The 12054-nt window shown below is 61.5% G+C and overlaps 2 protein-coding genes across 6 annotated transcripts in view; one reads left to right on the forward strand and one right to left on the reverse strand.

Annotated features, from left to right (window-relative positions):
• Positions 1-12054, reverse strand: part of RPL38 (ribosomal protein L38) — a 548453-nt gene that overhangs the window by 190023 nt on the left and 346376 nt on the right. The gene's annotated exons all lie outside the window — the stretch shown is intronic.
• The window catches only part of SDK2 (sidekick cell adhesion molecule 2), a 70847-nt gene that overhangs the window by 36176 nt on the left and 22617 nt on the right, over positions 1-12054 (forward strand). For 3 of the 4 annotated variants that reach the window (XM_059732003.1, XM_059732001.1, XM_059732002.1), the window contains exons 3-5: positions 6428-6534; positions 8326-8473; positions 10854-10987. In XM_059732003.1, the coding sequence (XP_059587986.1) occupies positions 6428-6534; positions 8326-8473; positions 10854-10987 (389 nt within the window). The other variant, XM_059732004.1, reaches the window with a different exon arrangement.

A 12054-nucleotide genomic window follows, 5' to 3' on the forward strand; every position in this document is an offset into this window, starting at 1 on the left:
CGGGGGCGTGCAAAAGTGCAGAGCCCGGGGAGCGGAGCCACCTCCGAAGCAACGTGCTACCTGCTGCCGCGAGTACAAGGGGGAGGGGGGAGCCTGGAGCATCCGCGGCTGTGGTGATGCAGCCTCTAAAGTGCATGGAGCAGGCTCGCTGCGGGCAGTGATGCCCACTGGTTAGCCTAGGCGAGCATGGGTCTGGTTCCCCTCCCTGGGAGCAGGGATGTCCTGGTGCTAAATCCGGATTGAGATGCCCAGGGTGGTGGTGAGGGAATCAGGCTTAGGACCTAGACACCTGAGTCCTTTTTCCGGCTCTGCCACTGCCTTGCTGCCCAGCCTTGGTCAAGCATCTGCCGATTGTGTGCCTCAGTTTCCCCATCTGCAAAACAAGGACAGCAACCCCGTTTTGGAAGTGCTGTGGCTGCAGAGTACTGCACCGTCGTGTCTGCTTGCCTGCGATGCCCAGAGCTGGCTCCCGCCTGGGGATGGTGGAGGGAAGAGAGAAAAGAAACCTGTGGGGAGCAGAGACCCAAGCAAACCGAGAGCTGACGTGCAGCTAATGCAGCCCACAGCTGCTCTGCAAAGCATCGCCCGCCCGCCGTCTCCAGCCCAGCCTGCAGCATCACCTGGATCCATCCTGGCCGGAGCTGCCCGTCCCCGGGTCCCCTGGGAGAGGGCTCGGACAGCGTATCTGGAGCCCGACAGCTGCTGACAAGGAAGCCGGAGTGCTGGAATTAGTTATGATGGGCACAAATTGAATTTTAATAAAGATGTAGGTGGCACGGAGCCAGGCGGCTCCGGCAGTGGGAAGGTAGTAATTAAAAGTTAACGAGTTTAGTGACGGGCTAACCCTTGCAGAAGGGAGGGCCGGCTCCAAGGGCTGGCGAGAGACAAGTGGCAGCCTCCGAGGCTGGGCATGGGGGTGGAGATTGGGCAGCGGAGCCGTGTGTTTCCAGGGAGGTCTATGGACAGGCTGGGTGCGTAGAGATGCGCACCTGATCCTCGCTCCCGCAGGCGCCGATGTGGGCAGGAGTCACCGTAGGGCTGGCATGGGTCAGCACCGGGGGAAGGCAGCCTGCCCCGTGCTCCCAGGGGGCTCGTGGGAGCGGAGAGCAGGGCTGCAGGGCAGGTTGCAGGCTCTTCTCTGCAAAGTGGAGATCCCTCGGTGCAAGGAGACCGGCTTTGGGATCCCTACGCAGAACAGCGGACCCAGCCCCGCACCCTCCAGCAGCTTCGCTGGGTCAAGTCAGGGCAGGCCTCCAGGCCTCGGTGTCTTCCTTTGCAGGTAGCAAGGATGCCGGCAGGGCCCCAGGTGTGGTGCTTGCAATGGGAAGAACTGGAGAAGCAGGGGAAGCATGCATGGGTGCCTGCACCCTGGAGCTGAGACTCTCCCATGAAGCGTGCAGGGCCATGCACACCGGCTGCAGCTGCAGTGACCTGCCTCCCTCCCTCCTCTTCCTCCTGCACCATCCGGCTCCGACATGGCTTTGCCCCTCTGAAAGGTCAGGGGCGCAGGGGCACCAGCTCCCAGGACTCCCAGCTCGTGCAACTTCCCACCGCTCATCTCTCCAGCGCCCATATCCCCTGCGGGGTCGGAGCTGTCCTCGTCCCCGGCATCGCAGCATGCAGATCAGGCGCTCGGATGCCTTAGCGAAAGCCTCTGCGGCCAGGAGCCTCGCTGCGAGTTGGGGATGTTTATTTCTCTCGCACAAAAAATTTTCCATGCAGATGAGCTGGGGCTGGTAATTCATCACTGGAGAGTGTCCTGTTCCAGGCCTGCTGCCACCCCGAATCATGCTGCTCATCCGTTACCCACGGACAGACCCGCTTGGCCTGGGCAACACAGGCTCGTCTCGCTCTCCCACCCCATCTGGCACGGGGATCTCTCGGGCACCTTGAGGATTTCCCTCCTCCTCTCCGGGAGCTCGTCAGCCCCTCTGCTAGCAGCTCGGAGGCTGGGAAAATTTAATTAGATCTTAGACTCACATATGAGCTTCTCCAGATGCTCCCACCTGCCCCAAATCTCTGCATGACTAATCCTCCGTTTTGGGTTTCATCCCCAGCCTGGATGTCTGTGGCTTCCTTTGCTGGTGCAACGTGCTCATTTGGTGCCCTCCCGTGCAAGCCCCTGTGCAAGGCCATTGCCAACCCAGAGATCGGGGGGTGCATCCTTCATCTCCTGTGTCTCCAAGTTGTGTCCCTGGGGCTGGCGTGGAGCTCGGAGCTGCCCCAGGCACCTGCCGTTTCTTTCCTAGAAGGAAGGCTGCATCGGCCAGCCACGAGGGCAGCATCCTGTAGCCACAGAGAAAAGCTTTCTGGATGATGAAGCAATCAGGACTTGTGGTAGAGGTGATAGCTTTTATTAGACCAACTAGATTTTTGCAAAAATTTTGGAACGGCGGCAGAGGCGGGAAGCAGGCGACGAACACGAGTCCTGGCTGAACCCCCCAAAGAATAGCAGCTTGGAGCAGAAGGCTTGCGACCGCCCTGGCTGTGCTGATGGTAGCCAAGACGGTCTGGGATGAGCGGTGCATGGGTCTGGGCTCTGCACCGGGAGCTTTGCTGGCACGGGGTGGCCGGAGGCAAGTTGTGCGTGCTTGAGGCTGTACAATAACCCAGCTCTGCACCTTCCTGGTTGATGTACAGGTCCAGGGCATGTGATCCCAGAGTTTGGAGCGAGAAGAAAAGCAGGTAGCGCCCCAAGCATCCCTCCCTGCCCTCTGCATCGTCCCCCTCGGACCGGGGAGCACAAATATCCAGCTTGTTGCTCCAGCCTCCCTCCCTGCAGCCCAGCTCAGCTGCTCCCTCCCGCCCCTGCTCCGCAGGAAGCCGGCAGATTAATGCCCGTGCATCAATTATTCAAGGGCTTATTGTCCTAGCAGGACTGCTTGAGCCACGATTTACAAGGCCGCCGGAGCTCTCGCAATTCCCTGGGCCGCGCAAAAGCGCTGCCTCGGCACGCGGAGCGTGGGACGGCTCCGGCCACGTGTCACAACGCCGGCGTCTCCAGGCGGGAGTTAATTGAGATTCAATCGGGCCGTTAACGTGCGTTGATGAAGCACCAAGGGGGTTGTTAAGGACATATTGAGCGCATCCCGCTGCGGATGGCACGTTGCGTGTGTAGGTACCGGGATGCACGTGTGTGTCAGATGCCGGGGGCTGTTAAACCCTCGCTAAGTGTGTTTTAATGCTCACTTGACATTTCATTATCACACAATAACTATTCAAATACATGTCCCCCTCTAGAATTAATTAGTCATTAGACAGGAATGTAAATCAAAGGGGCCGCGCCAAGGCTTTTAGCTCCCAAATCCATTCCAGCTGCTGCTGCCGCGAGTGGTTTGCATCTGAAGTGCCGCACGGACTTTGCACTTGCGGGGCCTGGAGCTGCAGCAACCCGGTGGCACCGACGAAGCGTCCCCGCCAGTGGAGCCCAGCCCGGCCCCGATACCCGGGTACCGGGACCTTCTCAGGGACGTCTTGAGCCACCGAGGTCTGGGCACCTCCACATCCGATGTGCTGCCAGGGGCAGCTGCATTGGCAGGGAGGGGAGAGAAGTTGCTCCCCAGCCCCTTTTCCAGCAAGCCAAGACACTGTTTCTCCTTGGGCTGCTTGGGGGACGTTTCCTTTCCCTGCCCTTGTGCCCATTGAGGAAAGGAAAGCGCCTGCCGCTGACGTTGATCTGCGTGTGTAGGGTGTACAAGACCATTATAGAGCCTGGGGACACAGCACGGTGACAGCTCAGGGGATGCAAGGGTACCCGGGACCCTTCCAGCCCATTATCTGTCCCTGAAGGACATGTGGAGGGGCTTCATGAAGCCATCCCCCAGGCAGGGCTCCTGCAAAGACAGCTGGCTGGATGAGACAAGGCGTTGTGCATGCCTCGCTCTCACCCAGCCATTGCCCTGCTCTATAAAGCCGACCGGCTCGGCCCCCTCCAGATGAGGCGGACCCCCAGCTTCAGAAAAGTGCCCCCCAAGTTTCCAGGTAGTTTCCTGACCCCTGCAAGGCAGTCGCCCGGGCCCTGGAGCCTGGCCTTGGCTGTGCCCTGTTTGCTGGCTGGCATGGCCCTGCTTTCTCATGGCAAAGCCCAGGCCCAGCACTCAGAGGGACCCTGCAAGATCCCACCGCCTGGGGCAGGGTCCCATGCCACTCGCCGGTTTGCAAGCCCCTGCCTCGGCCCTCCCTTCTCCATCCCCCTCTCTCCCGAGGCAGCCACGTCCCCGTGTAAGGTGCAGGCGTGAAATCAGTTACGATCCTTTTAATGCCAAGCGCGATCGGGAAGGGAATCAAATTAAACCCAGCTTGGATAAAAGCCTCCACGGGCGCCAGGCAGCAGAGAACAAAGTCCCTCCTCTCCTTTGGTTAATCACTGCGGGCCAGGCTGCGCTGGATAATTGATTTCCTTTCTTGGGGCTGTTTCCATCCGTTCAGGTGCGTGCCAAAGCCCGGCTCTGTGATGTTCCCGCGCTCTCCGGTGGCGCGGAGATGAGGCCCGTTCATTGGGCGAGCGAGGGGGTCTCGCGTCACCAGCTTGCTTGAGTCTCTTCATCCCCTTCCCCGTGGCCGGTGGAGACCCGTCAGCCATGTGCCATGTGTTTTGCAGAGAGGGAAGATGGTTCCCAGAAAGGGCGGAGAGGGCACGGAGGAGGTGTTGGCCTGAGTATCCAGGAGGGTTTGGACACTGGATGTGAGCGCTGGGTTGTGTATAGCCCCGGTGAGGGAGGTTGCATGTGGGCTGCGGGCATGGGGCTGTGCCGGCATCATGTGTCTGTGCGTGTTTCAGACCACGATACACAGATACATGCATGCCTCCCCATGCACACTCGCAGCCCGTGTGCATGTACACGCCTCCACATGCATGCGGCATGTTGGAGTCTGAGCTAGCAATGAGAGGAAGGGACCCAAGCATCCAGGGCTTGGTGGAACGAACTTGGGTCACTGCTGTTGGCAGGAACGGAGTGGGGTTAAGGGGTTAGGAGCCGAAACCCTTGCCGGGAGGACGTGCCAGGTAGACTGCCCGGGTGCAGGGAGCTATCGAGGGGGGAGCTATGGTGCTAGGAGCTATCAGGTGCCCGCTCCCAGCACCGCGGTGCACGCTGACCGCCTGCTCTGCACTTCCCCTTGGCATGGAGACCTCTGCGAGCCCCTCCTCTGCCTGCTTCTCTCTCCCAAACCCCCCTTCCACGTGCTTGTCCTGGTGTTGGTGCCCTGTCACATGCATGGCCAGGCTGCACCCATGGGTGCCGGGTTTCTCCCCAGGTCCCAGCTGCAGCACCCCTGCCACACCAGGGAGCTACGTCCTCTTCCCATTAGAGCCGAGCTGGAGGCGGATGGGGTGTGTGACCGACGGGGGAGAGGGGTAGCGTGCATGCAGCCGCATCTTTGCACACATGTCCAGGCACACGGTGCGTGTGACCAAAGGAGCACAGGGGTGGGGGGAGAAAGGCACGTCTCTGCACACATGTGCAGGCACACGCTGGTGGAAGGGAGCGTGCTCAGGCCCCAGCGTGGGGTTATGCCAGGCCCCGTGTGCATGCATGGGTGTGTGTGCGGTGGTGGCGGCGGCAGCAGCGTGGTGATTTATTAAGGAGGACGCGGCAAGGAGAGCCTGCCCGTTCCTCCTGGCGTCCCCGTCAGCCCCTGACAGCTCGGCAGGACGGAAATATCTTATTTAAAGCCCAGAAGGATCATTTTGAAGATCAGGCCTGACGCTCAAGGACTCGCTCCCGGACACTGCTCCGGCTGTGGAAGTCCTGCTCCCTGCTGCCCACCCCTGCCCACGACCGGGTGCCCAGCTTGTGATCTCGGGCACGGCTTGCACGCCTGGGCTATGCCCGAACCGGGATGGGGGTATCACAGGGATGGTGCAGAGAGCAGGGGGAGATGGGGTGGATTTGGGCTCCCCTCTCAGCCTGCTCAGCCCTGGCGTGGAGCCCGGCTCAGCCCTGCTGTGGGATGGATGCTGCCAGGGTGCCACAAGCTCCAGGATGGACACGCGGGGCCTGGCACCGTGGCTGGGGAAGTGCGCGGGCCAGCCGAGGGGAAGGGCCAGGCAGGCAGGATGCTGCTAGCTGCAGGGAGGCTGGGCTGCAGGCTGCCCTTGACCTTGAGTAACCCTCCTAGTGGCGTCCAAGTACGGGGGCCGGCGCTGACACCTAGCGGCCGGTCAGGAGCCTGGCCTGGCCGTGGGATTTCGGGCACCCGGTGGGTGGGGGTGCCCTTCCCCCTCCCACCTCGCTGCTGGGCATCTGCTGGGCACCGGGCCGCGGAGGGGCACAGGGTTGGTGACCGGGCCGGAGCTACCACCTCCTGGGGAAGGGTATCCGGCTCGCAGCCAGCTCACGCCATGCACGGCAATCATCCCCGGTGTCCCGAATCCGGGCCGTGCCAGCATCTCTCATCGCCGCTGTCTCTCTCTACCCCATGCCAGGTACATGATCACATCGCTGGACCGTACCCATGCCGGCTTCTACCGCTGCATCGTCCGCAACCGCATGGGAGCCCTGCTGCAGCGGCAGACGGAGGTGCAGGTGGCCTGTAAGTGATGCCCGTCTCCGAGCCCCCCGCAGCGGAAGAGCTGGCTGCAGACCTGGCGGGTCAGGGCAGCTGACGGCGAGAGCTGAGATAGATGAGAGCCGGCCCCGTGGGTCGGGGGCCGGGTCAGAGCTGGGCAGGGTGCCCTGATGCACCCCCCTGGGTTGCTCCCACCCCGGTTCAGGCTGGAAGCAGGAGGCGTCTCCTCCGCCGCGGCTCCCAAAGTAAACACTGTTTGTAATCGTTACGGGGAGCGAGCGCACGCGCGCCGGCGTGGTCGAGCGCCTGCATCCATCAGCGGGGAGGCAGCTCGGGCGCCCGGTGCCGCAGTGATGGATGGAGAGCTGTCATCGGGCTCCCGCCGCGCGCTGGGAGCCCGAGGCCTGGCCGGCTCTGCAATCTTCCCTGCCCTCGTGAGGAGCTCTGCTCAGATTGGGGCCCTTTCCCAGCACCATCTGCTCTGGGGTGCAATCCCTGACTCCGCACCTCCTCGGGCCTGTCGCCTTGCCCCTCGGGGCTTGATCCTGCTCTGTAAAGCAGGGAGGAGGATGCTGTAGTCACGCCCTGGCCCATGTGCAACGTACAGCTCCGAGCACCGCAGGGTCCTACAAGGATCACCCGCTTGTGCTTTTTTCCGGAGGGTTTACTGCAAGCCTGGATGGGGTGGAGTGAAATGCACCCGCCCCCGGCGAGTCCTTCCAAGGTGAACGGTGCGGTGTCGCTCACCATCCTCGGCACGGGGCCGGCTGATGCAAAGCGCCTTTGAAAGGCTGTCCCAGGGGGAGCCGACGCTGCCGGGGCTGAACGCACCGGCGCTCCTCTCCCCTCGCGCGCGGGTGACGGGAGCGGGCGGTGACGTCCTTTGGAAAGGAGAAGGGAAAGTGAGGGTGACAGGGCAGGGGGGGCCATGCTGAGCCTGGCACCGGAGAGGGTTGTCTATGCGGGCATGGGCACGGTTCTCCTGCCAGGACCCCTCCAGCGCAGGCTGCATCCAAGCCAGCCCGGTGGTAATGCAGCTGGGGGGCTCTTTTTTGCTCCGGGCTGGATTTGAATGTGTCCAGAGCAGAGCCACGGGGCCCTGCGCCCGACATGCATCCGGGAGCGCAGAGACCCGCCAGTCCCTCGGGGTGCAAGCGGGCCCCGAACCCAGCGCCTCGCTCCCCTCCCCGCATTAGCAACCCCCCGATGGGGTCCCGCAGAGGTGCTAGCACACCCCGTTCCTGAAGAGCGATGACAAATCAGGAAGCTAATGAGAAATTAATAAGGCAGCTGCGCTAACAACTAATGATAATGGCAAAGTCGTTAAAAAAAGATTCTTTACATGTTTTTAATTACCGCAATTAAGAGAAGTCAATAAAAATCCCCCCCCCAACGCCCCCCACCTACCCTAGTTTCTCCTCAGTTATTTATTTTTAGCTGCTATAAATTGCCAGCGCGCGGGCGGAGGGCGGCTCTGACCTCGGGCATCGTGCGGAGGGTGTTGTCGGATGCCCCCATCCCCACGGCATCCCCCGCGGGAGGGCAGGATGGAGCATGCATCTCTAACGATGCCCGGGTTGAGCTGGGCTGTCCTGGGGGCTGCACCGCAGCCCTCCGAGCCTGACCCCGTGCACTGCAGCCCCGTGGCCTGTTCAGACCTAGCCCCAGAGAGATTGCACCGGAGCATGGACGGGTGCTGCAGAGAGGTGGGAGCCACCCGGGTCCCCTCTCCTTTCCAAAGCAGCTGCATGGGGTGCAGGGCAGCGGTGCACAGGACCCCCCCGCCCGACCGCCGCATCTCCCTTTGCCTTGCAGACATGGGCAGCTTCGAGGACGGCGAGGAGCGGCAGAGCGTGTCGCACGGCGAGGCGGCTGTCATCCGCGCCCCCCACATCGCCAGCTTCCCCCAGCCCCAGGTCACTTGGTTTCGCGACGGCCGGAAAATCCCCCCCAGCAGTCGCATGTGAGTACATCCCGGCGATGCCTCTCCTCTTCCCTGCCTTGTCCCCTTGTCCTCCGGGGATTTCCTCTGAGATTTCCCCAGACACCTCAAGGCTGCCTTTGGGGGGGTCTGCCCTATATCCCCCTCCTTTTCCTGGTGGGATCCAACCTGCCGACAAGCCTGCGAATGCTCCCCCCACACCGCCCACGCACTCCCAGCCCGGGCACGCGGGGCCGGTCCCATTAAGTGCCAGCTCCATCAACCTTATCGCGGCAATTACAGCAGATTAATATTCATGGCAGAGTTAAAAGGGGTCCCTGGAAGCGAATTGGCTGGTGTCTGTGCGAGGGAGATACGGATCTGATGAATGCTATCGGGCTGGCAGTGCCGGCCGGGGTGGCAGGCGGTGCGGGCTGCTGTCGTACCGGGGAAAGAGAGCTCCCTGCCCCCCTTCACCCCCCGACCGACCGCGGGGGGATTAGCAGCCCCTTGTCAACCTGCTGATGCCTCAACCGTGGCACGGACACGTTCGTTGTGTTTCTAGCCCCTAATTAAATTATCACGTGGCTGCAGGAGCTGCCTGGTGCGATGCACAGTCTTCTCGGGGAGGAGCTGAGCGCAGAGGAGGAGAGTGGAGGGAGGCTCAGGACCCTTTCTTGCACCCACCACGTGCCCCGTGCCCTCCATTTGGCCTAGAGACACCCTGCTGTGGCCCTGGGGATGCCACAATAGGGCAGGATGGGGCACAGGTGCCCAGTGCCTGTGAGACCAGAATCGCATCCTGGACTCATGAGAATGGAGGGGGGGAGAGGGCATGGCGGGCAGCTGCCTGAGTCTGCACAGAGCCTGAAACAGGCACTCCAGGATGCCTCCAACTCGAGGCGGCGGGACGTCCAGGATAGTGGTCAGGCCCTGGACGGCTCCAAGCCTCTCCGGAGAGATTTCAGGGGCTCGTAAAAAGTGATGAAGCGCAACCCGCGCAAGGTGGGTCCGGGCCCCGTCCCCGCTGGAAGCAGGCAGCGCCGTTAGCGGAGCTGTTTATCCGCGGGGACGTGTTCCCAGCCCGCCACGCTCACCTAATGGGAGACGGCGCCGGGAACTCGCCTGGATTTGTCCTTGTTAAACTAACATTAAGGGTGTTTAACAGATGTCTCGGGCGCGTCGCGTTAACATCCGGAGATAGACTTGACAAACTAATGGCTTTGTTTATCATCGAGAAAATGAATAAAGGACAGAAAAAAAACCCAGGGAGGGAGATGGATGAGAGGAGAGCGCCCGGCCCATGCGGGCTGCCGTCGTCTGCCGGGGAAAAATGGCTCCGTCTCCCCGCGCAGACAGACCCATCCATAGCGAGACGCTCAGCGCCGTCCCCGCGGTCACGCATGAGCCCTCGGGAGAGGCGGTGCGTGGCGTGTGTGCTAGCACGCCTGCAGGTCATCAGGGTCTCTCACCACGTGACCGTGCTAGATGCATGTGCACACAGATGTGCTGCCTCCGGTGCACGCAGCCGCTGACGTGCCTGGATTCGGCACGCAGACGCACACGTGATAGATGCCGAGGAAATGAGGAAGCAGCAAATGGTTGTGAGTTCAGAGGAAGAAAGGGGATTTCTGTGCAGTCGGTCTCTTCCTGGGAACAGTGCGTCTGCGTGCTTTTGCTCCGCATTACTGTGTGTAAGAGCACACACACGCATACATTAATCACGGGACAGCTGGCACGCCGGCCCTCGCTGGCAGCTGTAGTGAGCGTTCAACTTCTGGTGTCCGAGCAGCCGGAAGAACCACGCTCCCCTCCGGTGGGTTGCACGCACAGCAAGCATGGACACGGTCTCTGCACCCATTGCACACGCATGTAGCAACACACAGCATGCACTCCCACGGGCCCATGCATGCCCAGGAGCTGCTGGCCTCACCTGTGCCAGCGCCAGCCTGCTGCAATTGAGTTGGCAACCCGCGCCGACCGTGCAGGGAGAGGAGCGCGTCTCCTTTCTATTTGCAAAGCAGGATCGAGGAGATAAAGCTCTTTATCTCGTATTTAATGGTAAAATATATTCCCCCAACCGTTTCATGCTGCCAGCAGATTAGATCATTCTATATAAAAAAAAAACAACCCAGAGAAACCCTATTAATCTGCAAATGCCCGGTGTGTCCCCCCGCCTCCCCCCCAAACACTTAGTCCTGGGGATAATTTAGAGCTGGGCGAGGTAAATGCTGGAAATGCTGCTCTTCGCCCGAGATTAAGGGCTTTGTTGCCACGTTAATTTGTGGCCTCCCACGCTGCTGCCACTGCGATTTACCCCCATCATGAAACGCACCCGGTAAGGGTATAAAACACCCCAGGGACGCTGATGTGCCCACACTGAGGCTGATGCTGTGTCTCCTGCTTTCTCCCCCCACACCAGAGCCATCACGCTGGACAACACCCTGGTCATCCTGTCGACGGTGGCACCCGACGCGGGGCGGTACTACGTGCAAGCCGTGAACGACAAGAACGGAGACAATAAGACCAGCCAGCCCATCGCGCTCACCGTGGAAAGTGAGTGCACGGCGGGCGGGCAGGTGCAATGCCCGACTGCCCTGGAGCTGCGGCGTGCGCCCTTCCAGGGGTGCACGGCAGTGGAAGCAGAGCCGGGGCGGGTAGGTGCACGGCAGCCTCTGCCATCCACCCGTGTCCTCATAGTGGGGATGCCCCGGGGCACGAAGCAGCTCGTGGGTGCCACGGGCCAGCATTAGAGTGAGACCTGGAGGGGTCGTGGACCGGACCCTGCCGGTACCCCCGTCCTGCCTACGCCATCGTGCATCTGGCGTCCTGGCCCCTGCTTCCCGGCGCTCCGCTTGGCTCAGGCCCAGATTTAATTTGCAGTAAATCTCTGCGGAGGCTCCGGCTTCTGCTGACTTCACAGTTCAGCCTCCTCAAATTTATTTAGGCACTTTGGGCCCAGCCGCAGGCGCTCATTATCTCGCGCCACGGCCCCCGCTTCCCCCGCCACCCGGCTCCGTCCTTGCCCACGATAGATAGGGCCCACGAGGGGCACCCCCACCCAGCCCTGGCAAGGAGCATTGCTGGGCTGCAAGGGGCTGCATTTCTCATCCCAGGTCCCAAGCCGGCAGGTCATGCCCCCTTGCTCCTCGCCTGCTGGGGGGTATCCAGCATGGCTTGGAGGTGTCGCTTCCTTCCCAGGAGCTGGGCAGAGCAGGGGCACCCCCAGATGAAGCCAGGGGTGCTCCCAATCCAGGCTTCAAAGAGGCTTGGCTCTGGCCCTCCTTCTCCTGGCTTTATGCCTCTCCCGTCCCTGTCCCACTCGTCCCCGAGCTCCATGAATCTGTTGTTCGGTAGCTCGGCGTCCCCGCGCGCCATAAACAACGCCGGGGCCGTGTTTATGGATTCAGCTATATCAGCAGCTTTCAAGCCGATCACTTTTTTACAGCGCCTACATGAGGGTTTTTTATTGTTGCAATTATTTTGCTTTATATAGTCCCCATCTCCCGCCTTTCCTGGCTGTGCCAGGCTGCTGCCTGCCTGCTCGGCTTTCCCCCGCCCCGGCCCTGGAAGGAGCTGGGGGTGTGGGATGCAGCCAGCAAAGTGCAGCCGTCCTGCTTTTG

This window comes from Alligator mississippiensis, chromosome 8 (assembly GCF_030867095.1).
Source record: "Alligator mississippiensis isolate rAllMis1 chromosome 8, rAllMis1, whole genome shotgun sequence".
NCBI classification, from domain to species: domain Eukaryota; kingdom Metazoa; phylum Chordata; order Crocodylia; family Alligatoridae; genus Alligator; species Alligator mississippiensis.